The sequence below is a fragment of the Prionailurus bengalensis genome, chromosome B2, assembly GCF_016509475.1.
Source record: "Prionailurus bengalensis isolate Pbe53 chromosome B2, Fcat_Pben_1.1_paternal_pri, whole genome shotgun sequence".
NCBI classification, from domain to species: Eukaryota; Metazoa; Chordata; class Mammalia; order Carnivora; family Felidae; genus Prionailurus; species Prionailurus bengalensis.
The window spans coordinates 22,468,691-22,493,635 of record NC_057349.1 but is presented as its reverse complement, the minus strand read 5'-3'; the positions used below and the strand labels follow the sequence as shown (position 1 = coordinate 22,493,635).

At 40.6% G+C, this 24,945-nt stretch overlaps 1 protein-coding gene across 2 annotated transcripts in view; it reads right to left on the bottom strand.

Annotated features, from left to right (window-relative positions):
* F13A1 (coagulation factor XIII A chain) overlaps positions 1 to 24,945 on the bottom strand; it is a 251,342-nt gene that overhangs the window by 123,746 nt on the left and 102,651 nt on the right. For both annotated transcript variants that reach the window (XM_043590884.1, XM_043590885.1), the window contains exons 9-10: positions 9,909 to 10,012; positions 8,437 to 8,525 (exon numbers count right to left, since the gene is read on the bottom strand). In XM_043590884.1, coding sequence (XP_043446819.1) covers positions 8,437 to 8,525; positions 9,909 to 10,012 — 193 coding nt within the window. The remainder of the gene's footprint in view (positions 1 to 8,436; positions 8,526 to 9,908; positions 10,013 to 24,945) is intronic.

The following is a 24,945-nucleotide window of genomic DNA, read 5'->3' as shown; positions in this document are numbered from 1 at the left end:
ACATGGGGCTTAGCAGTGCTGTTAAATATCTGAGCCAACCTTGGGACTGCTTCCTTTAGGATTGAGAAAAAATTATAGTTAAATTCCTCTTGTTTAAGTCATTTTAATTCTGTTACTTGCAGCCAAAAGCATTTTAATTGAAAAATGATATTAGGCCATCAGGAAAAATTCAGGTAATTTTCTAGTGGTTCAGCAACTAAACCATGTTATTTGTGGTGTTTGGAAACAGCATCTTGGGGCCATGCTGGCTGACCCCCAAACTCTTCTGACATTCTGCCTTATACTCTACCTTTCAGAAACAATGTCTAAAGCTGTGCCTGAAGGCTGATTCCCACAGCGTCTCTTTTTATATTCTCTACAACCACTTTCTTGGGATCCCATTTACTAGCATGGGAGTGGGTAGGAAATACCAACTATGGTGCACTCTCAGGAGCTCCAGCTGAAAACAGTCCCTGATGTGTTCACAAAATGCTTTCTGAGCTGCAGATTTCTACTCTTTCAAATAGGGCGATAATAGCACCTTCCTCAGGGTGGTTGCCAGAATTAACTAAAAAGATGTCTGTAAATTACTTATCATAGGGCCTGGAGTGGATCAAACAGTCAATAAATAATAATAATAATAATAATATCATAAATTAATATATAAGTAGTACTGCCCAAATACTGTAGGGCTATAGTCTTAAACATGGACAAAATACATTTGGTAACTGACTGCCCTTGTAGGATTTACTTTCTAATAAAGGAGATTCTGTGCATTAGAATCACCTGGGGAACTTTTAAAAAAATAGATGCCCAATCAAGGAGGTCTTGGGTGGGACCCTAAATCTATTATTTTTTTATATTTAATTTTTTAAATTTTATTTTAAGGAGAGAGAGAGCAAGCAGAGAAGGGGGAGGAGGAGGAGGAGAGAGAGAGAGAGAGAGCGAGAGAGAATACTAAGCAGGCCCCATGCTCCCACAGCCCTGGGATCATGACCTGAGTCAAAATCAAGAGCCAGAATCTCAACTGACTGAGCCACCCAGGTGATCCTACATCTATTATTTTTAAAAGAAGTTCTTAAATAATGTCTTGGACAACCAGACCTGAGCACCCCAGCAATATGGTACAATAAGTACCTTGTGGGGGAACGTCTAAGATACCATGGGAGCACCTGGGGCAGTGGGGTAGGCCAGGGTGGGCGTGGTTAGGAAGTAACAGCCAAGTTGAAAGCTGGAAGATGCATAGGAATTAGCAAGCTAAAGGATCTCATGTTAAGTGTTCATAGCCAAACAACCAAAACTCACAAAAGAACACAAGGAAATTTTGGGAGGGAATGGCCATGTGTAGTTCCTTCATTGTGGGAAGGGTGTCACATGTGTATGGGTATGTCTGAACTCATCAAGATGCATATGTGAAATGTGTGTAATCTTTTACATTAATCATACCCCAAGAAAGCTAAAGAGAATAAAGCAAAAAAAAAAAAAAAAAAAAAAAAAAAAAAAAGAAGAAAAAGGAAAAACCAGAATGGAGAGAGGAAGGTTGTGACAGATAGAGAGATTGGCCACTGCCAGGATACCTGAGGGTATTTGAGAGACACACTGGATCAGCTGCAAGAACCTTGGGTTCTGATCTGGAATGTGTACTTTTAGAAACTTACATTCCTGCTTCTATAAAATGAAAATAATTATACTTGTTCTGCCAATTTCATAAGAACGTCTTAGTGAGATAGGATCTATGTGAGCATGGCATATAAACTTTAAAATTGAGTAAAAATATAATGGTTCTTATTAGGTAATGTGGAACTTGATGATAGAACCCTAACTTTCCAAATTGAGGTTAAGAAGAACAACTTTTTGCTGCTTTCTCACAAAATGCTCTGAATTTACATGAAATCTGACCTCTACTAAGGAGAAAACAAGTAGCCATCATTTATTGAATAACCATGAGGTTTCAGGGACACTTACAAATTATGTAATTGAAACCTCACAACCATAGACATCTGATAATAATATATATTATTATCCCTATTTTACAGATGAGGCTGCTAAGTGGGTCAAGAAGCTGTCAGCAAAGTGTGTGTAGTCACATAGTTGGTTCCTGCTAGAGAATGAAAATCCTAGGCTGGCCCACAGCCTGTTCCCTAACCTTCAACCTGGGCTTGCCCATTCCCTGACCTTCATCGTGCATTGCCTTTTCCACATGCTCCTGCCAGACGACGAGTGCTGCCATGAGATGGTGAGATGGTTTCATGCCTGGGGTTCAGGTGGTTCCATGGGCCTCAGATGTCTGAGGGGTGATAAATGGTGGCCTTGTTCTTTAGCAGAATAACCATGGCTTCACAGCACCAGCCATAGAATGTGAAAGGCCAAAATATGAAATCAGAAATAGGCAATGACAGAGCAGACACCTAAGGAATATTTATCATTTGGTGGGGGGGGGGGGGAAGTTAAGGAAACTAAATGAGCTTCCTGACAATTTTGGCTTTCCCTCTGGAGGAGACATACAAGCCCAAACAGCTCCCTCCTCCACTTGCTAATTATAGCAACAATGCTGATAAATATCCTCTTAATAACAGCCCTTACAACAGTTTAGTTTTCCAGTGAGACAAGGCTAAATATGAAAGTGGCTAACTCATTGTTTCCTCTGGAGTATAGAGCTTAGGAAATTTATGTGGGCTAAAATCTCAGGCCAGCCCAGCAGTACTGTCCCTTGTGGAGACAGGAGAGGAGAAACCCACATATGAAATGGCTATTGCATATGTATGTCGGGGGAGTGTGGAGGGAAAGTATTCTTTCCAATCGACATTAGCAAGCTTTCTTTTTGGTTTCAGCCACCAGTGTAATGGTCCTCCATTTTGGCTGCATATGAGCCCCCGAGTGCTTAAGAGAGTACTGGTGATAACCTAGGGGCACCTGAGTGGCTCAGTTAGTTGACCATCCAGCTTTTGGTTTTGGCTCAGGTCGTGATCTCACAGTTCATGAGCTCCAAGTATAGCTCCAAGCAGACAGGGCAGAGCCTGCTTGGAATTTTCTCTTTCTCCCTCTCTCTCTGCTCCTCTCTCTCTCTCTCTCTCAAAATAAATAAATAAACTTAAAAAAAAGTACCAGTGATAGGCCCCCATCCAAGGCCAATTGCATGTCTGTGGTAGACTGTTATAAATACAGGTGATGCTGGAAAGAATATTGGACCTACACTGTATGACTTTAGGCAAATTACTCAATATCTCTGAGCTTGGGTTTAAAATTCCCATTCTTGCAGGCCTGAAAGGTAGATTAGTACTGCTAGAGAAAGTCCTATGTTTAAGGGTAATTTCTTTTGAATGGAAAGGAGTCTTAGTGGCCTTCTAGTCCTATCCCTACATGTGAAGGGATGTGGTTATGCAGAATGTGGGCATCCCACCGTGAAACCCAGTGCTGGTTTCAGCACACCACACCTTTGCCTCCTTGTCACACAGGCACTTCCTAGTCAGCCTCTGCTGAGGTGCTGAGCCCCAGGGACTCAGCAAAGGTGGGCTGGGGCAGCTGGCTAAGGGTCCCCTCTCTACAAACTTCTGCTTGTGCCCGTGGAATGTGAGCATATGTCTACTGCTGGCAGAAGCTACAATTTTTACCAATAAGGATGGAAACTCTTCTTAGGGTCCAGGAAAATTTGCTTTGTTCACTCACTTCCAAGTAGAGATAACTACAAAATAGGCTGTGCAGAGAAAGTGATGCTCCTCTAGGGGCATATGGAGGCACTGGGTACCTGCTTGGTTGGAGAGCCTTTCTGGCACAATTATCATCTGTCTACCCTGTGCTTGCCATTCCTTCAGCCTGTAGGGGTCGGCTACATGTTCAGGCACCTGTGTGTGCTCCCTGCTGCCCCATCCCTGGGCCTCATCTCCCACCAGGACTTGCCAGCACCTGAGGGCACCATCTGGATCCTATCACTCTGAGACTGTTCTCAGCAGTGTACTCTGCATCAGATTTTGTTAGCTTGCTGGCTTGGTTCACTGACCCAACCATCCATCCATCCATCCATCCATCATTCATTCAACAAGTATTTATTCATGACTACAATGTGCTAGAACTTGCTTTCAGTGATGAGAATATGTTCGTGGAGCTTATATTCTAGAAGGGAGAGAAGGAATAATACTAAGGCAGGATAGAAGGATAAAAGGGCAGGAAGTGAGATTTTAGGTGGGGTTGGGGTAGGGGGAGTGAAGGTCTTTTTGAGAAGGTGACCTGTGCAGAGACCTGGATACAGCAAGGGGTCAGGCGTGCAAAGTGTGGTGGAGGCTGGGGAGGGCTTTCCTAGAAAAAGGAACGGTATATATAAAGACTCAGAAACAAGAGTATGTTTGCATGTTGCCAGAAGAGCAAGGTCAAGATGGCTGGAAGGAAATGAGGAAGGGATAGGGGTGGCAGGAAAGCCAGCGGCCAGATCACATAGAATCTTATAAAGACTTATTATGCAAAATTTTATTATAACAGTGGTGGAAATCCATTAGAAGGTTGGGGGCAAGGGAGTGATGTGTTTTATTTACAATTTTAAAGGACAATTCTGGCTGACTTATGGAGAATAGACAGGAGAGGGGTAAGAAAGCAGAAGGGAGGTGGGCTAGGGGTCAAGTTCATAGAGCTCAGTGTTGTACAGAGCCCAAAGGGTTACAATGGGGATCACAGACCTGGGTGGACACATGGTGTTTTTGGAAGGTATTTCCAGCAAGATGCATGAGGAAGATTAAGAAGAGAAGCCAATCTGATTCCCAAATCATATATGGTAGTTGAATAAATAGAGAAATTATTTTAGATTCAAATAGGAGCCCTAAGAATGGACTAACAAGTGGCAGTGAAATAACCTTGAGTTGAGAACTGCTGACCAAGAGCAAGGGAAGATGCTATGTAGCTTCTGAGCAATGGAGCAGTTATCCTGGCCCCGGGGGACCAGCTGTCATTGCTGCAAACATCAGTTCAGTGCCAGGGAGGGAAGGGGGAGTGTGCATGTGCAGGAATGTGCATGCATGTGCAAGTTTGGGATGGAATGGTGTGAAGGGGAGGACAGAGACAGTAAGAAGCTAAGATAGAAGCGAAGCAGCAACTCCCAAGCATTCAGTGAACATGGGAACTCAGGAGGGGACTCTGGACTTAGGACTGCTCTGCTCTCTCCCTTTAGAAGCTGTAGGCCACCACGAGTGAGGGAGAGAAAAGGCAGATGGGCTTCTAAAACGGAGGCCTTCTCAGAGCATGAGAAGGGAGGAGGGCAGAGAAGTGGGCATGGCATCAAGCCCTGGAAGAAATCCAGACACATGAAGAATACATTTCTACAATGGAGGAGGAGAGGGAAAGGGGCAGAGGTGGAATGCTTCCCATGCACATGCCTCTTTTTTTATTTTTTTCAATTTGAGTACAGTTGACACACGATATTACATAAGTTTCAGGTGTACAACACAGTGATTCAACTTCTCTATACGCTATGCTGCGCTCACAAGTGTAGCTCCCATCTGTCCCACACAGTGCTATTACAACATCATTGACTACATTCCCTGTGCTGTGCCTTTCATCCCTGTGGTTTGTTCTAAAACTGGAAGCCTGCATCCTCTGCTCCCCTTCACTTCTTATTTTGGATTCTGCTTTCACTGAAGGAGACCATGGCTCTGAGAAGATCAAAACACGTCAGCGAACATGATGTTTAATCCAGCCCGGAAGTGAGTAAGGAATGACCAAGAAAGTCAGCGAAGCGAGAGGCAAGAAAAGGCAAACTCAGCCGACCGCCTGGGGTGTCAACAGGCAGGCTTCCGCAGCCAGCGGATGGAAAAGGGAAGGAAGGATGTAGAATGAACCTGAGTCACGGACACTCTCATTAAAGTTAAATACGATGCCCCCCATGCGGTCCTACTCTGGGTACCCTTGAGAAAATATTCCTCACACACTTTGAACAGCTTGAGTGTCTCATATAAATGGCTCAGCCCTGGGGCTCAGCCCGTGCCAAAGCAACAAATTGTATGCTCTGTCAGACAAGTCTGCAGTGGCTGAGAGAAGAGTAATTATGATCTGTGAATCCCGATGACACGCATAACACCCCGATCTATATTTAATAATAGCAAAAAGCGTTTGCATTAACAGCTATTAGGCAATGCACTCTTGGAGAGAGGTCTCCTTCTTTGCAGCAATAAAGCACAATAAAAATATGAAAACAAGTCTTTGTGAATTTTAGAGTGATTTCCCATTAAGAGGTTCTCACAGCATCGTAAATTATCAGTTGGCGGCTGGGGAGGTTGGGAGAAATCTTCAAATCCCAAAGTGAAATCGAGGGGATGAAATTCTAAATATGGTCTGCCTGTTTCCCCCAGGCTTCTAGCAACTGCAATGGTAGTTTCCGTGGAAGAAATACTGTTCCCTTTGCGTATTTCAAATGCCTGATCTTGTCTAAATATTCACACTTCCTAATGTTTACTTCCTAAATGTTTACTTCCTAAACATTTCTGGATGCTGCCTCCACTTTCCCTGCTCTGCTGTTGTCATTTGGGGGGTTCAGGCCCCTGCCTTCTCAGGTGGGAATGGAGAAAGCACAGCCTCCCAGCTCCCCTTCCCCCACCCCTCCGGGGCACCACCTTCAGGCTCCAGGCTCCTTCGGGCTTATGTCTCTCCCCTGTGGTGGAGGGGAGTAACCATTTCTGAGGATATAAAGTCCCCACTTCCAGTTCCTTCTGCCTTCATCTTTGACACTCCTGATGCATCACTTTTTGTGAGTCTGCACAGCTTGTAATTTCCCATACACACCATCCTGATGCTCAATTTGTCCCCTCTGCCTAAAATTCTTTCCTTCCTCCGGCATCTTTCTTACCCCCTTGGCCTCCGTGTGTTCCCACAATGCTCTGCTCATCCACTGTGGCTATCACACAGGTGTCATTATTGTCTGCCCTCATACCACCCTCCCTCCCTGGACCATGCCTTATGGCCTTTACTGTCCTACTCAGTTCCTGACCCATATTTCTCAACTAACAAATCTGCATGTATTAAATATAGATCATTTATCACCCACATTGCTTATCTGACAATTAGTTCCACAGTCTCTCGTATTACTGTTATTTAACTTTTGATGTGCCTTGTGTACTGTCACCTCCCATCAAGAATCTATATTCTTAAGGGAAGAGGCTTCTGAATTCCCCACAGGACAGTGCCTGCCACATATTTATAACAGGTATTTATTCATTCCTGAGTAGTAATAGAGTGTGATGGTTACTGACATGAGCACAAGTACCTGCCTGGCTTTAGATCTTAGCATTATTATTCATTAGTTCAATGAATGTAGAAAGGTTACTTAACCACTCTGCCTCAATTTTCTTTTCTGTAAAATGGGAAGAATCATAATACTGATTTTATTTTATTTTACTTAAATGTTTATTTATTTATTTTGAGAGAGAGTAAGCAGGGAAGGGGCAGAGAGAGAGGGAGAGAGAGAATCCCAAGCAGGTTTGCACTGTCAGTACACAGCCCGATAAGAGGCTTGAACTACAAACTGTGAGATCACGACCTGAGTGGAGATGAAGAATTGGATGCTTAACCTACTGAGCCACCTAGGCGCTCCCATAATACCAACTTTAAAGGGTGACTAAGGGCCTCAAATGGTAGGCAAAGTGATTACATAGTAAGAACTCAGTATACAACAGACATTACTCCACTGAGTTTATTGGTGAAACTATACTCTGGGCAAATCCTGCCTCTCAGCCTGTCACATGTTTCTCTGCTCTCTACTCCCTGCCCTCAGCAGCCTCCCAGCCTTCTCCTTTACCAACACCTCTTATATACAATTTGAATTTTAGAGATCTCTTTGGAGTAATCTCCAACCACCTCATCTGCTTCTAGTCCCCATCCACATCTTCCAGAATTTCAGACCCTTCACCAAAGTGTCCCCATCAACCCATTAAGTGTGCTGCCTCCAGGCTGCCTTTCCCTCCCCTCCATATTACAGCAACTTGGCTCTCCCTCCCTGTGGACGGAGGATGGCCTGGAGTGGCAGAAAATGGGTTGCAGTTCCCAGACTAAGACCATGTCTGGCGTGCATTTGATTTTGTTTTTACATGAATAGCTAGGTTAGTCTGGGAGTGAAGCAGTATGCTCTGAAACTTCAATTCATGGACTGTCTCTACCAATCTTTAGCTGAAAGATTCACTTAGCCACTTAATTTCTTAGGAGCAGTTGATACCTATTTCATGGGCATGAAAAACTAAGGTAAGGTTAGTAATGCAATTGCTTTTCAAGGAGAAAATCTTAGAATATCAAAGAAAGAAAAAAGTTAAGTAACAACTGCATTTTGATTTAAGAGCCTAGAGGTTGGAATGATGTCTAGTTAACTTTGTAGACATGAAACACATGCCATGTACCTGAGAAATTTAGAAGTAACAACTTGGTGTATTATTTTTCAAGTGTTAACAGGTTGGGGAAGAAAGCACTTTTCTACAGTTTTTCACTTACCTCTGCAAAAACAAAGGGTGCATCAAACTGGAAGCAAATATGACCATGCTTAATGGCTTGAACAGAGGCTGGACCACACCGATACATCCCTGCATCACACAGAGGAAGGGAAGTATGAGTTTGTCATCTTCAATTCTGTCCAGACGCAGATAACAGGCTCTGTAGAGGCAAGTGTTCCCAACTTCATTGCTGAATTAGCCCAAATGCTTCCCATGGTCAGAGAGGGCAAATGACCAACATGTGTAATCAAGATGGCTTTGTTGGAAATGCCTCCTCAAAAAAAAAAAAATTGAAGCCATGAGAAGCATACAGGGCATCACTATTTCTGTGTCTGTTCTTCCACCTACAACACATACTCAAGTGTGTTTGTACCGAGCTGTTTGCCTACATAGGATTGATCCTTTTACAACCAACTGGTGTTTGGAATGTTGGAAAGGGTAATGTGTCCCTAGTGGTTGTGTTGTTATTTGTTTTGATTCTTGGTTTTTGGTTTTGGACATTATAGACATATGTCAAGTGTTAAATAGGGAAATTTGGACATTAACCACACATGTTGATCAATGCCCAACATGCATTCAGGAAGTTAGTAGGTATATGAATACTTTGATAAAGTTCCTTATTTTAACCAGCTAACTCTAGTTAATAAGAAATTAACTGCCATTAGTCATTTCTGATGTCTCCTCATGATATATAATCCAGAACACCAGAAAGTGTTGAACATTCTTCCTCAAAATCCAGCATAAATAAAGCATAAGAGACTCTTATGAATAAGTAATGAATGTTTATGGATATATATGTATATATACATACGTCAATATCTCATATCAACACCTGAGGAAGTAAACATAATGTCCCCAGGCCACTGATGTTTATCATCATATTAAAGAGAAATGGAGGCTTATGATGTGATTTTATAAAAGTCTGGGGGAGGTCACAGCTGCCGCTCATTGCTTAGCATAGCCTGTAAGTTAGATGACAAATACATACTTAAGTTTTGGAAGAAATCAAACAACATAAAAAGAAATCAGGTTCTGGGAAAACAACAATTTAAAGGATGATCTGTAACTATTTTTTGAGTTCCTTATTTTCTCTACTGCCTTATATCTTATAACTGTATATCACAGAGGGCTGAGATATATTTTAGAGCCTAGCAAAAATGCTTACACAGATATATTTTTTTCTCTTGTCTTCAAAACTGCTTATCAAAGCAAGAGTAGATGAATTATATATGTTAAGTTTTGTGCTTTTTAAAAAAAAAATTTTTTTACCAGTTATAGAATAATCAGGGGAAAGCCGGCCATTGAAAGGAAATTAAACCTGATTGACAGGCAGCTAATACTGTACATGTGCCCAGGAAGCACACTTTTGATGTTGGTTCCCAAAGGGAGTGTTTCCCACACATCAAAAGCAATCCTAACGGCAAAATAAAGATGGCAGTGAAACAAGTTCCCTGAGGGAAGATGCAGTTTTACCATCACTGTTTTCCTGGGGGGTGCTGTCCACGGCTTGCCAACCTCCAAATCCAACAGGAAGATCAGACCTTGTCATCCAGGCTTCATTCCAGCAGTGGTAGTTCCTGAGAAAACACCACTCTGGTGAGATTAAACTTCCCATCCCATTTAATAAGAATTTGACCAAAACTCCTGCAAATATGCTATATACAAATTGCTGGAATGTCTTAAACCAAATTGAAGACTCCGAGAGATATTCTGGCCTTGAGTTTGCTGGGAAGATGCATTCCCACTGGCACCATGGGAGGGCACCAGGTATCTGAACATGGCTCTTTCCCTCTAATATCAGTTTCAAGACCACCCAGAGCATTAAACAGGTTTTTTTAAATGTTTATTTTTGAGAGAGAGAGAGAGAGAGAGAGAGAGGGAGAAAGAGAGCATGCATGCATGGGGGAGGGACAGAGAGAGAGACACACACAGAATCCAAAGCAGGCTCTGTGTTGATAGCACAGAGCCTGACGCAGGGCTCGATCTCATGAACCATGAGATCATGACCTAAGCTGAAATCAAGAGTCTAATACTTAACAGCCTGAGCCATCCAGGCACCCTAAACAGTTTTGATCTTAACCACTGTCTGCTTTAATGAAACAGAAAGCACTATGTGCTAAACGGGTAGAAAAGAAAAGTTAATTGAAATAGAAATACATATATGTTTGAATTTCTTTTATATTTATATTTATGCATATTAGATTTATAAAAAGAATATTTCCTGTAACAATTAAGCAATAAAATGCTTGTGTTTATGGGCTTAGGCCATTGCCATAGAAACTATAACATTAACTCCTGATTATAATTGTCTCAAATTTGTGGTAAATTTCCATTTGGTGTCCAACAAGAATAAAAAGATGTCAGAACAAGTATCTCTTTACCCTTTATCAAAGGTGGTCAGTGTACGAGCTGAGGGTCATGCAAAACTTTTCAGAACTTCGCATGTGACCCTTAAGACAAAAGCATGGAATAAAATGGTATCACGAATTATATTATTATGTCCTTGGAAAGACCTGAAATTATATGACAGTATAGAAAAAAATGAGAGCACGTTAACCCGTCTGTGCTATAGAAAATATTCATATAGTAATAACAATTTAACAGTGGGGTGAGGTAGTTCTCGCAGTCTTTGTTTATAGCACTGTTGAATTTCAAATCCAACTACAGTTATCTTTTGCCTAAATGTCCTTCAATGTCAGGAATTCGGACATGTTCCCATCTCTGAGTTCGGCTCATCTTTGGTTGGCTCAAGTCAGAGTTATTAATTTAACGATGTGCCCTTTATGTACCAGACTAGGTGCTGGGGATGTGTCGATGACCAACACCTAGGTTCTGGCCCATAAAGACCCTCATGATCCAGGAGGAGTGACGAACAGGTAAACCAATTTTCTGTGAGGCTTAAACAAGATAATGCATATAAAGCACTTAGAACAGGGCCTGGAATGCAATAAGTGCCCCAAAATAGTTAAGCCTCAGACTTTTAAAAATAATTAGTAGCAGTGGTTTTAGCTACAGTGGAAATTGGTTTGGGATGCACTGAGGTCTCAGTGGGGCAACTCTCAGGGTGTGAAGAAAAGCTTCACAGCAGGAGTGATATTTGAGCTAAGTCCTGAAAAATGTGGGAGTTTAGAAAGTCAAGAGATGAAAGAACAAAATTGTGGAGGCATGAAATAGCCCACACGGCATGTCTGGGGGACTGCACACTGTTGTGGCATGAGGGCGCCATGCTCCCATCTCTGTGTGCATGGGGGAAGGAGGGGTGGGAGGCAAGCATGGGCAGGAAGTCACAAAACTGACAAATAGCATAGCACTCACTGTGTGCCAGGCACTGTTGTCAAACTTTTATGTTCATTGGGACATCGGATGATCCCATACCCTATTAGAAAGTTACTATTATTCTTAACTCCAGTGTGCATGGGAGAAAACTGGAACACAGAGAGGTTAAGAATCTTACCTGAGGTCACACAGCTGGTTAGCTGTAGAGCTCTAGGGCCCATGCTCTTAAACCATGAGCTATGCCATAGGGGAGGATGAGACTGTGAGATCCTTTTATCACAAATCAAATAATTGAGCTCTATTCTTGGGCAAGTTAAATTTGCAGATCTGTCTTTGTGGAAGGTGGGTGGGGTGGCAGGATGGGTGACAGACCTGAGGTGGCCTCCATCCCTTGGGAGGGCAGGGAGCCATGGGCAGGTACTGCCGACAGGCTTGTGGTGGTGAGGGAGATGGATGAAGGAAGGAAGACTTTCGTGTTTCCAGGGAGTATGCTGGCTCCATTTACCAAGACTGAATGAAGGAGGAAGAGAAGACGGTTTGTGTTGGGGTGTGTACTGGGTGGGTGACAAGTTCAATTTTGGACGTGATGAACTCAGGTGCTCATGAGAAACCCAGGAAGTGAAATCCTAGAGACATTTTTCCGTGCACAAGTGACACTCGGGATTGGACAAGTTATTGGTGTCTGCACTGCTGGTGGAGGAGAGTGAGGACAGAGCCAGAGGAGGGGAACACAGGGAGCACAGGTTTCTCCCCTCAGAGTGATCTAGGTTGTGAAGATAGGGCAGTGGCTAGAAGGTAATGCAACACAGGGAGGATTGTTTGGGTGATTTTCACATTAGAAGAGATTGTTGTGCCTACAGAGGAGGAACAAGTGGACAGGAAGCTGGAACAGAGAATAGGAGATGGAATAAAAGATGGGAATACAAAGAGCACAGGAGGATGAGGTGGAGAGCCAGACCATGCATGGGTGTGGAGGCATTGTCCGCAGGGGGAGGGAGATGTAGATGTAGGTCAAGGTCAAGGTGTGGAGGTGTTGGACAGGCACATGAGGTTGGTTCCCACTTGAGAGCCTGCATCTTTGCACTAAAGCTGGAAGGAAGGTCACTGTGAGCTTAAACACGACTGCTCACCTCCCTTCAGAACAGTGAAAGTGCATCATTAGGCAGAGAGATACAGAGAAACAGCAATGAAACATTTGCAAAATCCCAAATGGACATAGTCCTGCTTCCTACACAATCCGTGTGGGCAATCTGTGTTTAGCAATCCTGGCTCTTGCTAAGATTCCACTGTTACACCACTACCCTAGATTAATAGATGCCAGAATCTCCTTATTTAAATTCAAATACCCTGAGCCAGGTTAGCCTTGAACAAGATAAGCATGCTTTGAGTTTCAGATCTCAGATAAGGAACTGAGGTTGGGGCTGGGCCTTAGACAGTGGGTGGTAAGCCAATGGCTGTGCTCCCAGGCCAGCCATGAACAGAGTGGGAGGGTGCTACCTCCGAAGCCATGGGGCTTTTTTTAAATCATGCCATTCTCTCTGCTGAAGAATAGCCAGGGAGAACTCATGCCATGAGAGTTCCCTTTGGGCTGGATGTTAAGTATTTCTGGTTACACATGCTTGTCTTTGATTTCAAGGTCCCCCGTGAAAGGGACTAATATTTACAGACATTTCTGAATTCCATTTCCTTGCTCTGCAGGTTGGGAAATACATATGCTTCCTGAAAGGTTACTTTAAAGTTTCTTTATCTAGATCTGTCATGGTCTTTCTGTTTTCATCTTGTAATTTCATTATGCATTCGTAACATGAGTGATTCACTTCTGGGTTTCTGTCTGGTTCACCGTCGCATTCCCAGCACTAAAGCTAGCCCTTAGGAATTGCTTGGTTGAAAAGCAAGGACAACCTTTAGTAAGTGTAGGACATCTCCAAGGCAGGTGTAATTAAACTCTTGTTTGTTGTTAGCTATTAAGATTCACGGTTTTATATTTTCTCAGAGGCTTCATTTGAAACCTGACTTCTCACTCTACAATCAGAATGCACAGTGTCACTTTAAAGGTAAAAGAAAATTATAAACCTTCAAAGTGATCTACTTTTCTTGTTGCCGGTTTCTAAAGAAGTGGTGTGGAAATTAAAATAAAGCCCTCATTTCATTGAGAGCTATTTAATCAAGTTGAAAATAACTTTTTTGAGGGAGAATAACGATGGGGGTGACAAGTGACAAGTGCTTTATGTTACTTTTTGTCTGTTTCCTGCAGTGACAGCTAGTGATTTCTAGAACTTCTTTCAAGGATGCTAATAACTCAGCAGAATTGGTACAAAGGACCCACAGAATCTTCACCAAAGGCAGATCCTCACTGGAAAAATAGCATCATGCATTGCTGAGGGACCTTCGGAGGGACTGTCATAGCATTGGTTTAGTTTATCCCTTCAGTAAACCCCTTTCCTTGGAATTTATATGCACCAAATAATCTTTGCATAGGTGCAAAGACAAATATATCTGAATGTCCATCCTTGTGTAATTTGCAAGAAGAAAAATCAGAAACAGCCTAACTGTCCAATATGTGATTGTTTTGAAATACGAAACAGAATTTATTTAGCCACAGAAATGCAGATCTACATTTATTAGGCAGGATAGATACTTATGGCATAGTAAATGTTAAAAATAGTACTCCAGAACACACACAGTGTATGTGTTCATTGTACATGTAGATATGTGTGGAAGGCAGAATTTTAAATGACCTTCACTCTTGTATAATTTCCTCCCCTTGAAAGTGGGTGAAATCTATGAATAGAATGGTGTATCACGCCTGTGATTATGTTACTTTATGTGGCAAAGAGGATTTTGCATATGTAATTAAGGTAATTAATCTGTTGACTCTGAGTTAATTAAAAGGGAGCTATCAGGGTGGGCCTGACCTAATCAGGTAAACTCTTTAAATCTGGGTGTAGAGGTCAGGGACAGAGCAAGGTGGAGACCTGAAGCAGCAGAGACATTCTCCTACTAGCCTTGTAAAAGATGGAAGCTTCCATGAGTTCTACAGCTGCAAGGAACTGAATCTTTACAAGAAACTAAAAGGGCTTCAAAGAGAGCCCGGAATATCACATGGGACCACGGCCCCAGCTAACGCTTTGATTGCCTTTACTTGGGACCTTGAGCAGAGGACCCAGTTAACCTGGCCCAAACTCCTGACCCAGAGAAACTGAAAATAAACTTGTGTTGTTTTAGGCTGCTAAGTTTTTTGTAATTTGTCATGCAGCAATAAAAAAATGAATATGATATGCAAAGAGACATATCAAAGGATACTTAAGGAGATACTGGAAATTTTCTGAGCAGTTAGAATATGGATGACTGACTTCTGTACGATTTTTTCAGCAATGTTTGAAATTTTTATAATAAACATGCACTAGTACCCCCTCCAAAAAAAAAAATCTAAGTGCACAGTTCAAAATTTGCTCTGGTTCTAACCACTGGCTCAGGTCATATCTACAGTTTCTAGAGCCCATGGGATGTTGAAGACATAGAGAACACAGCTGAGATCCAGATGGGCTTTGGGGCTCTGTGTTCTAGATGTTCAAAGACAATGAAGTGGATAATTTAACAAGGAGACCTTTACCGCCTTTAACTTGGCTAACTGCTTAAACACTCCACAGGGTCATCTCATTTACAATCTGTCCAGGAAGTTTTCCCTAAAAGGGAAGAAAGAGCTGTGGGCTTGTAACCCTGTTTTTGCAGCTTTATTATGGTTCAAGGGAAGGTACAAACAGGATCGAGAGAAAGCCCTCGAGGAGATGTGTTGGACCAACTTCAAGTGTAAACCAAATATTTGAATTCTTTTATTTTAAAAATGACAGGGGGTGGAAGAAAGATACTTATCTATCTTGCAAATTGTGTATTTGTAGCAGATGGGCACAGCCCCACTTCCCTGGCTCATTTGTTATACTCTTAATCCAGGCAATGAGATTGGTGACAGAAATGACAGCACACCCTGAAATTGTTTAGATCTGGCCATTCCAATGGCGGTAGGCATGGGGTGGGGTGGGAATTGTTGAAAGAAGTAGGGCCAAGTTGGTGGGTTCTGAGGCTTGTTTAACAAGACATTCCAAAGAGGAAATGAAAGCTTGGACCAAGAAAAAACTTGTCAGTTAGGAAAGGTAATGAAGCAAGACAACAAAAAGGAATTATTCAGAGAAAGGGAGGCATGCTGGAAGAATCTTTTATGGTGCTGGGAGCTGGGAGCTGGGAGCACTATCCTACTTCAGAATGCAGCTGTTCATAGTTAGGGGCTGTTGAAATACTAAAACAAGGAAGGGACATTTAAAATCTTTCTGGGGTTGTCATTCAAAGGTCAGAGGTCCAATCAGGGGGAGACCAGGCTAGTGTCACCCCCCCACCCCCCAAAGAAACCAACTGCCCACCAAGAAAAAAGAGAAGTAATGAAGGTATTTGTTTTGCATGTCCTTTGCATTGGAGGGGTCCTCCAATGAGAAAGTAGTTTAAGCACAGTCTGATGTAGCATGAGAGATGCCATTAGAGGGGGGTTGAAGATGGGGGGTGGGCTTGGGAATGATCTGTAACTCCCAAAATGAAACTATGAGGTGCATTTATAGAAGAGGTGATGCTCAGAATAATTAATAACTGCTCAGAAACAGACATGAATCAACTGGAAGCTGCAACCAATCAGAAAGGACACTCAGCCTAAATACTGTATGTTCCTAGCAGTATGTACAGGATAAATGCCAGCTCAGATGTATTCAATTGGGTATACTGTACCATAGTACCTAAGAAGTTTGTTTCCATTTATGAAGTTTTCTGGGAGTGTGTCTTTCCTTAGTCCTGAGCCTTTCCACTCCCTTCTTAAGCTTCCAGGTACTGGTTTCTTGCATGTTTATTGAGAGCATTTTATAGCAGCTTTATTAATAATAATTTTTTTAAAAATTGGGGGATGATCACATAGATTTCTTTTTTTCTCTTCTTTTGATAGTGTCCCCTCTTTTTTTTTTTAGCGTTTATTTATTTTTGACAGAGAGAGAGACACGGAGCACGAGTGGGGGAGGGGCAGAGAGAGAGAGGGAGATACAGAATCTGAAGCAGGCTCTGGGCTCTGAGCTGTCAGCACAGAGCCCGAAGTGGGGCTCGAGCTCAATAACCACAAGATCATGATCTGAGCCAAAGTTGGGCACTTAACCAACTGAGCCTCCTGGGCACCTCTCTCTTTTTTTTTTAAAGTTATTTATTTATTTATTTATTTATTTAAAGCACACAAACATGGGAGTGGTAGAGACAGAGGGAAAGAGAGGATCCCAAGCAGGCTTCACTGCCAGAGCAGAGCCCAATGAGGGGCTTGAACTCACAAAATGCAAGATCATGACCTGAGCTGATGCTCAAATGACTGAGTAACCCAGGTGCCCTGATACTTTCCCCTGTTTTGATTATCTGTTTTACTTTTCTCATTGTGGCACCAGAAGAAGGGTAAGACAGAGAATAAAACTAAATTTGGCAAAAACAAAGCAAAAACAAAACAAACAAACAACTCTTAAAATGCTCAGGAAGTAGATGTCACCTGTCCATATGACCCACATTTGCCATTACTTCTTAGCAGAAGGCTCTCTGTAACTCTTCTGGGTTCCCTGTGCTGGATTCAATTTGAACATAAGGCCCTGTCCACCTTTACTACTCTTTCTGGCATAGAAAATTAGGAATTGATATCCCATCTGAAAATGAAGAAAAAATTGGATTTTGAGAAGATTTGTTTTGGATAACTCTAATGTATAAAAAATGCCTATAATAAATCCTGCCCAAGTTTATCCATAATCATTGAAGGGATTTAAAAAAAAATACAGCCAACAGTCTCAATAGGTACCAAAATTATCATTTTGCATTATAAAGCTTTTTATGAATATAAAATTCTAAGGTTGATAGCTCTTATTTATACAAGGTTTTCTAGAGGTCTTATTAATCATCAAAAGAAATTAATACATTCAGTATAGCCTTTGTGGTGTATATTTTATTAGCTTCTTTTTTTAATGTTTATTGTTTACAGACAGAGAGAGACAGAGCATGAGCCGGGCAGGGGTAGAGAGAGAGGGAGAGACAGAATCAGAAGCAGGCTCCAGGCTCTGAACTGTCAGCACAGAGCCCGATGTGGGGCTCAAACTCACAAACCATGAGATCATGACCTGAACTGAAGTCCGACACTTAACCAACTGAGCCACCCAGAGGCCCCTATATTTTATTAGCTTCTAATTATGTAAAAACTGGTAAATATTGAATGGTATGTATGATGACTCTCTTAGGCAGAATTTATGAGTAACCAAAACATGACATTTTTCTTATTAATGAAAATATCTTAGTGCTTTCTATGTGATTTATCAGATGGCTCTCACTTTCTCTTGAATTTTAATTTTCTGAGATGTATTTGTAGTAGCCTTTGATTTTGTTTAACTTCTCAAACTCCCTCCTTGCTTTCTCTCAAGTGGATGCTGAGTATATTAGGGACTTCAGGCCCTCTTTGAAGATATTCTCTTATAGGACTATCATAGGAAAGGGAAGTCTACGGCAATGATTTTCAACCTTCAAAAAACAATGCCCCTTCCTAGTTTTAAAGAAAATATTTTATAACATTCCTTTATTATGCTGAAATTAAGTCCATAGATAGCTTTTTACACACAATTTCTAAAAAAGCAATATAATGCCCTATAATGTACAAAATAAATAGAGAAATAAAAGGATATACATAAAATAACACGTCTTTCAATAGGTATGTGTCAGGAAGATGATACTAGATACTAAAATATTCCTACAAAATGTAAAACTGTGAAGGAGTGTGGTAGACTCCTAATTTGAAATCACTTGTGTAGTGGTTAAAAATGTGCTCTAAGGAAACATTTCTAAAATGGTAGAGTAAGGACTTCCAAGAAAGTGCTCCTTCACAAAAACAATGAGAATACTAACAAACATGATGAAAGCCAACTTTTCCAGAACTCTGTGAATGAACTGAAGACTTACAACAATCTGAAGACTTAGTCAACAAAAACAAATGGATCTCATTAAGAATAGTGAGTTTTGTAGAATTTGAATTTGCCTTATTCCCACTCCCCCTCTCCAGAGCTCCATGGTAGTCATGAAAGTCAGCAACTTCACAAATATGGTAGCTATAAAAATTTCCAGCCTAGCAACCAGTGAAGGGGAGAAAATGGGTTTGTAACTCCCTAAAAGCGCCATCTCCAAAGAATTGTCACTAACTTGTTTGGCAGTTTTCTGAAAATCTCCATTCCCAGGACTTCTTTTTATTTGATTTGATTCAGATTTCACTCTGTGAAAATTACATTATCCAAAGGATGTTTTTCACAAATAATTATAAGCAACTGTTTAAAATCATGGTTGCATAAAGGGGTGACACCAATTGGTGATAATAAAAGGCTGGCTCCCTAATAACCTTAAAAGGAAACCCTAAGGACTGAAATGTTCACAGGGGGCTTTGAACAACTTTGACATACTCTTGAGAGTCTAGGTGGCCACACACATATGCAGGGCTGTGAGAATTCCCAAGAAAGCCCTAAGAGGGTTCTAAATTCTCATTTCTAGCTGATCTCGAGGTACTGTGCAAGCAGGAAGTAAAGGCGCCAGCAGAATTATAAATTTGCTGATGGAGTGTTGAAGACCTTCTTCCAACAAACAGAGAGCTCCTTAGTAAGACTGAGGCCTTGTTAGTTCAAGGTATTTAAAGAAATTTTTGTCCAACTGTTAACTGACCATTAAGCTAACCCAGCAGAGACATCTGTGGCCACACATGATAAAGAATGGACACTTGACAGAATTAGTCTGGGAAAGTCATCAAACAAACAAACAGCAGCAGCAGCAACAACAACAACAACACAAACATCAACAACAGACTCTGGGGAGCAGGAAATCTGATTTACAGAGTTGTCACATTATGTTATTTAAAATGTCTAGTATTGTTGGGGCACCTGTTGGGTGGCTCAGTCGGTTAAACATCCGACTTGGGCTCAGGTCATGATCGCACAGTCCGTGAGTTCGAGCCCTGCATCGGGCTCTGTGCTGATAGCTCGGAGCCTGGAGCCTGCTTCAGATTCTGTGTCTCCCTCTCTCTGACCCTCCCCTGTTCATGCTCTGTCTCTCTCTGTGTCAAAAATAAATAAACATTAAAAAAAGTCTAGTACTGTTTAAAAATGGAAGACATGCAAAGAAACAGAAAAGTATGGTCCATATACAGAAAAACAAACAAACAAAAACAATCAAGAGAAACTGTCACTGGGGCATCTGGGTATCAGTTGAGTGTCTGACTTGGGCTCAGGTCATGATCTCACTGCTTGTGAATTAGAGTTCTGTGCTGGACTCTGTGCTGGCAGCTCAGGGCCTGGAGCCTGTTTTGGACCCTGTATCTCCATCTCTCTGCCACTCCCCCACTTATGCACACTCTCTCTCTCTCAAAAAGAAATAAACATTTAAAAAAATTAAAAATTAAGAGAAACTATCACCAAGGAAGCCAAGACATTGGGTTTACCAGACAAAAAGTTTAAGTTATAACAAACATGCTCAAATAACTAAAGAAAATCATGTGAATGATGTCTAATCAAATAGAGGATATCAATGAAAAAGATAACAATTATGAAAAGGAATCAAACAGAAATTCTGGAGCTGAAATATATAATAACTAGAATGAAAAATTCAAAAATTCACTAGTGGGTCTCCAAAGCAGATCTGAGTAGACACAAAGAAGAAAGAATAAGTGAACTTGAAGATAAGTCAGTTGAAACAACTAGTCTGAATAACAGAAGAAAAACTATGAAGAAAAATGAACAAAGCCCCAGATACATGTGGGATACCAGCAGGTGTACAAACATACTCATAGTGAAGGTCCCTGAAGAAAAGGAAAGAGAGAAAGGAGCAGAAAGAATATTTGAAAAAAATAACAGCTAAAACTTTCCAGATTTGATGAGACATTAATGTATATATCTGAGAAGTCAAAAAATCTCAAATAGGACAAACTCAAAGCTATATATATACATATATATATATGTATATATATTTATATGTATATATATGTGTGTGTGTGTATACATACATTTATAGATACACACACACACACACACACACACACCTAAATACCTCAGAGTCAAACTGCAGAATGATGAAAATAAAGAGAGAATCTTGAACACAGTATGAGAAAAGTGATTCATTATGTATAAGAGATCACTAATAGGATGAAAACTGACTACTCATCAGAAACCACGGAAGCTAGAAGCCAGTGGGATGATATGTTCAAACTGCTGAAAGAAAAAGTTAAATAAGAACTGTATATCTAAGAAAAGTATCCTTCAAAAAAGAAGGCAAAGGCAACTACACAGAGAAATAAACAAAACAGTATAAATGTATATTTGCTTTTAATTCTTTTTTCTGATTTTATTTATTTATTTATTTATTTATCTATCTATCTATCTATGGGAGGGAGACAGAGAGTGAGTGGGGGAGGGGCAGAGAGAGAGGGAGACACAGAATCCGAATCGGGCTCCAGGCTGTGAGCTGTCAGCACAGAGCCCAACATAAGGCTCGAACCCATGAACTGTGAGATCATGACCTGAGTTGAAGTCAGACACTTAGCCAGCCAAGCCACCCAGGCACCCCAGATTTTAAAGACAGCTTCATAAAGCAGTAATTGTAAATTGTGTTGGTGGGCTTATAATGTAGAAAGATGCAATCTGTATTACAATAACAGAACAAAGGCAGGAGGAGTAGAACAGAGTTTTTGAATGCTATTGAAATTAATTGGTATTAGTATGAACCAGGTTGTTTCAATTTATGGTTTTAAATTATAATCCCCAGGGGATTTACTAAGGAAAAAAGTGAAATATATATAGTCAAAAGAAACAGAAAAAGAATTAAAATAGTATACCACAAAATATTTTTTTTTACACAAAGTAAGAAAGTAATGGAGAAATAGGGGAAGAAAAAAGACATAATGCATATGGAAAGGATATAGTAAAATTGCAGATATATATCAGTAATTACATTAAACACTTGTAGACTAAACACTAAAGTCAAAAGGCAGAGACTGGCAAGATGGATAACAAAACTGTATGTTTTACCCAAGAGATGCACTTTATATTCAAAGATGCAAATAGGTTGAAAGTAAAAAGATGGAAAAACAGGCTGTGAAAATAGACTCAAAAGATAACTGGAGCAGCTATATTTATGTCAGACAAAATAGACTTTATGACAAATATTGTTACTAGAGACAAAGAAGGAAATTTTATAATGACAAAAAGGTAATGCTATTAGGAAAACATAATAATCATTAACATACCCATATCTAAAAGCAGAAGGGAAAAATAGACAATTTAACAACCAGAGGTGAAAAGTAGGGGGGAGGCAAAAGGGGTAAAGTGGGTCAAAAGATACAAACTTCCAGTTATTTGAACGTTGGTAGTTGAGACCTTAAATGTCTTCATTACACACACACACACACACACACACACAAATTTTGTAACTATGTAATTTATGGTGATCATTTTCCAATATACACAAATATTAATCATTATGTTGTACACCCAGAACCAATGTCACTTGTACCCTAATAAAGACAAACAAGCAAGCAAACAAAAAAAAAACAATTTAACAAATAAAAGTTGGATACTTCAATACTGCACTTTCAATAATGGACACAACAAGCAGGTAGAAGATTAACAAGCAAATAGAAGACTAGAACAACACAATAAGCCAACCGGACTTAACGGATGTCTACAAAATGTCCTACCCAACAGCAACAAAATATACATCTCTCAAATGGGAATGAAACATTCTTTGGAATAGACCATATGTTAGGCCATAAAGCATATCTTAATATTTGATCCATTGACATTTAATCCAATTACTGATAAGTAGGACTGATATCTGCCATTTTACTGGTTCCTTGCTATATGTATTATGTTCTTTTTCTTCTTTGTTCCTCATTCCTTCTTTACTTTGTGTAAAAAGATATTTTCGTATGCCATTTTATTTTTTTTTTTAATTTTTTTTTTCAACGTTTATTTATTTTTGGGACAGAGAGAGACAGAGCATGAACGGGGGAGGGGCAGAGAGAGAGGGAGACACAGAATCAGAAACAGGCTCCAGGCTCCGAGCCATCAGCCCAGAGCCTGACGCGGGGCTCGAACTCCCGGACCGCGAGATCGTGACCTGGCTGAAGTCGGACGCTTAACCAACTGTGCCACCCAGGCGCCCCTAGTATGCCATTTTAGTTCTTTCTCTGTTTCTTTTACTATATATTTTTTTCAGTTTTTCCTTAGTAGTTTCCCTGGGATTATAATTAACATTCTAACTGAAAACTCTAGTTCAGATTAATACCAACCTATTTTTAATAACGAACAAAAACTTTGTTCCATTCCCTTTGTCCTTTGTGCTATTATTATAATTTAGATTATATCTTTCTATATTGTAAGCCCAATATAAAATCTTGTAATTTTAAAATTACTGCTATGTTAATTATATTTCAGTAAAAGTATTATTTAAAAAGTGAGCTCTAGAGTCAACCCCTTTGGGTTTGTAATTCAGGCTATGCCACTTATTGGCTGCTGACTATGTTTAGGTTACTGTGCCTCAGTTTCTTCATCTATAAATGGAGACAATAATAGCAAGCACCCTAACAGGTTGTTAAAAAGATCAAACAAGTTATTATGTGTCACCCAGTTAGATCAGAACCTGGCACAATGAAAGCACTCCATAAGCATGAGCTATTTTGATTCTTTGGAGGTGGCAAATAACTTTTACCATCCTTTCTTCAAGGCTCTGGTATAGATTCAGAGTGCATATTCTTCGTTCTCTAGTGACAGAACTCATGATTGTTCTAGAGGAGTCCCTCAAAGACAATTTGGCTGACGGTAACATTAAAAAGATAATCTATTTGGGGCGCCTGGGTGGCTCAGTCGGTTGAGCGTCCGACTTCGGCTCAGGTCATGATCTCACAGTCCGTGGGTTCAAGCCCCGCGTCGGGCTCTGTGCTGACAGCTCAGAGCCTGGAGCCTGCTTCAGATTCTGCATCTCCCTCTCTCTCCTGACCCTCCCCAGTTCATGCTCTGTCTCTCTCTGTCTCAAAAGTAAATAAACATTAAAAAAAATTAATTAATTAATTAAAAAGAAAAAAGAAAGAAAGTATGAGTTAAAAAAAAAAAGATAATCTATTTGAAAAGAATGTCTTCCGTAGATGTTTGGAATTGGTAGCCTGGATGTATCACAGGTTAGTTTTACAGACATCTGTAAGCAGTTTGGTCTATATTCTGAAAATTTTCTCTACTTTTTTTCATCTGGAATTAGTTTTTGTATAATCCTTTTTTGCACATACAGTAATTAAAGCTTAGTATTATACAAGAATCTGAAAGTCCAACTAGCTGGAACACACTGAGTCTCTAAAGCAATGTACAAGATAGATCAATCTAAACTTCAAAAACACACCTACAATATGCAAACCAGTATGCCCAGTGCAGAGACTGCAATGAGAATTAGGATCAGTGTTATATCCCGTGCTGGCCTCCGGGTGTGAAGGCTGCTTAATTTCTGCTCTAAAACTTGTTTCCCAAGAGCTTTATTGATAGAGTCAATACTTCCCATTGCAGCAGAGATTTTTGCATTTAGAGTGAAAAAAAAATAAAACAATAACAACTGTACTCTTTCCAACAAGTGTTGAAGGAAGTTGGAATTTTTGTAAAAGAACGAGATTCACTGATGCCAAAAACTACAAAATTTTTCTGTGGTGTCTGTTTGATTTTTTTTTCCTTCCTTGAGAGCTGATGTGAAGTCAATTTGCAAAGCAGCACCTAGTGAGTGGATCACAGCTGGCCCTGTGCAGATGAACAGGTCTTCACAGAGAGCAAGTGGTAGAGAACTATGCTCTACCTTTGTAGAAGCATATGGTACTTCTACATTCTAGAACTTTCTGGAATTATGAGAGGAAAGCCCTTGCTGGAAGAACAGTGAAATTTATTAAAACTTTTTTTTGAGGGGGAAGCTAGAAATCTCCCTAGAGATAATTAAGACCAAACTCATACATTTACATATGAGAACATTACAGCCCAGAGAAATCAAGCAACTTGCCCAAAGTGACCCAGCTAATTAGTGGCAGAGCTAATTGTATTACCTTACACCATGGAGAGAAGAGAGGGAGGGAAAAAAATTACAAGAATAGTCTGACTGGATATAGTGTTTTTCCATGATGCCTTGG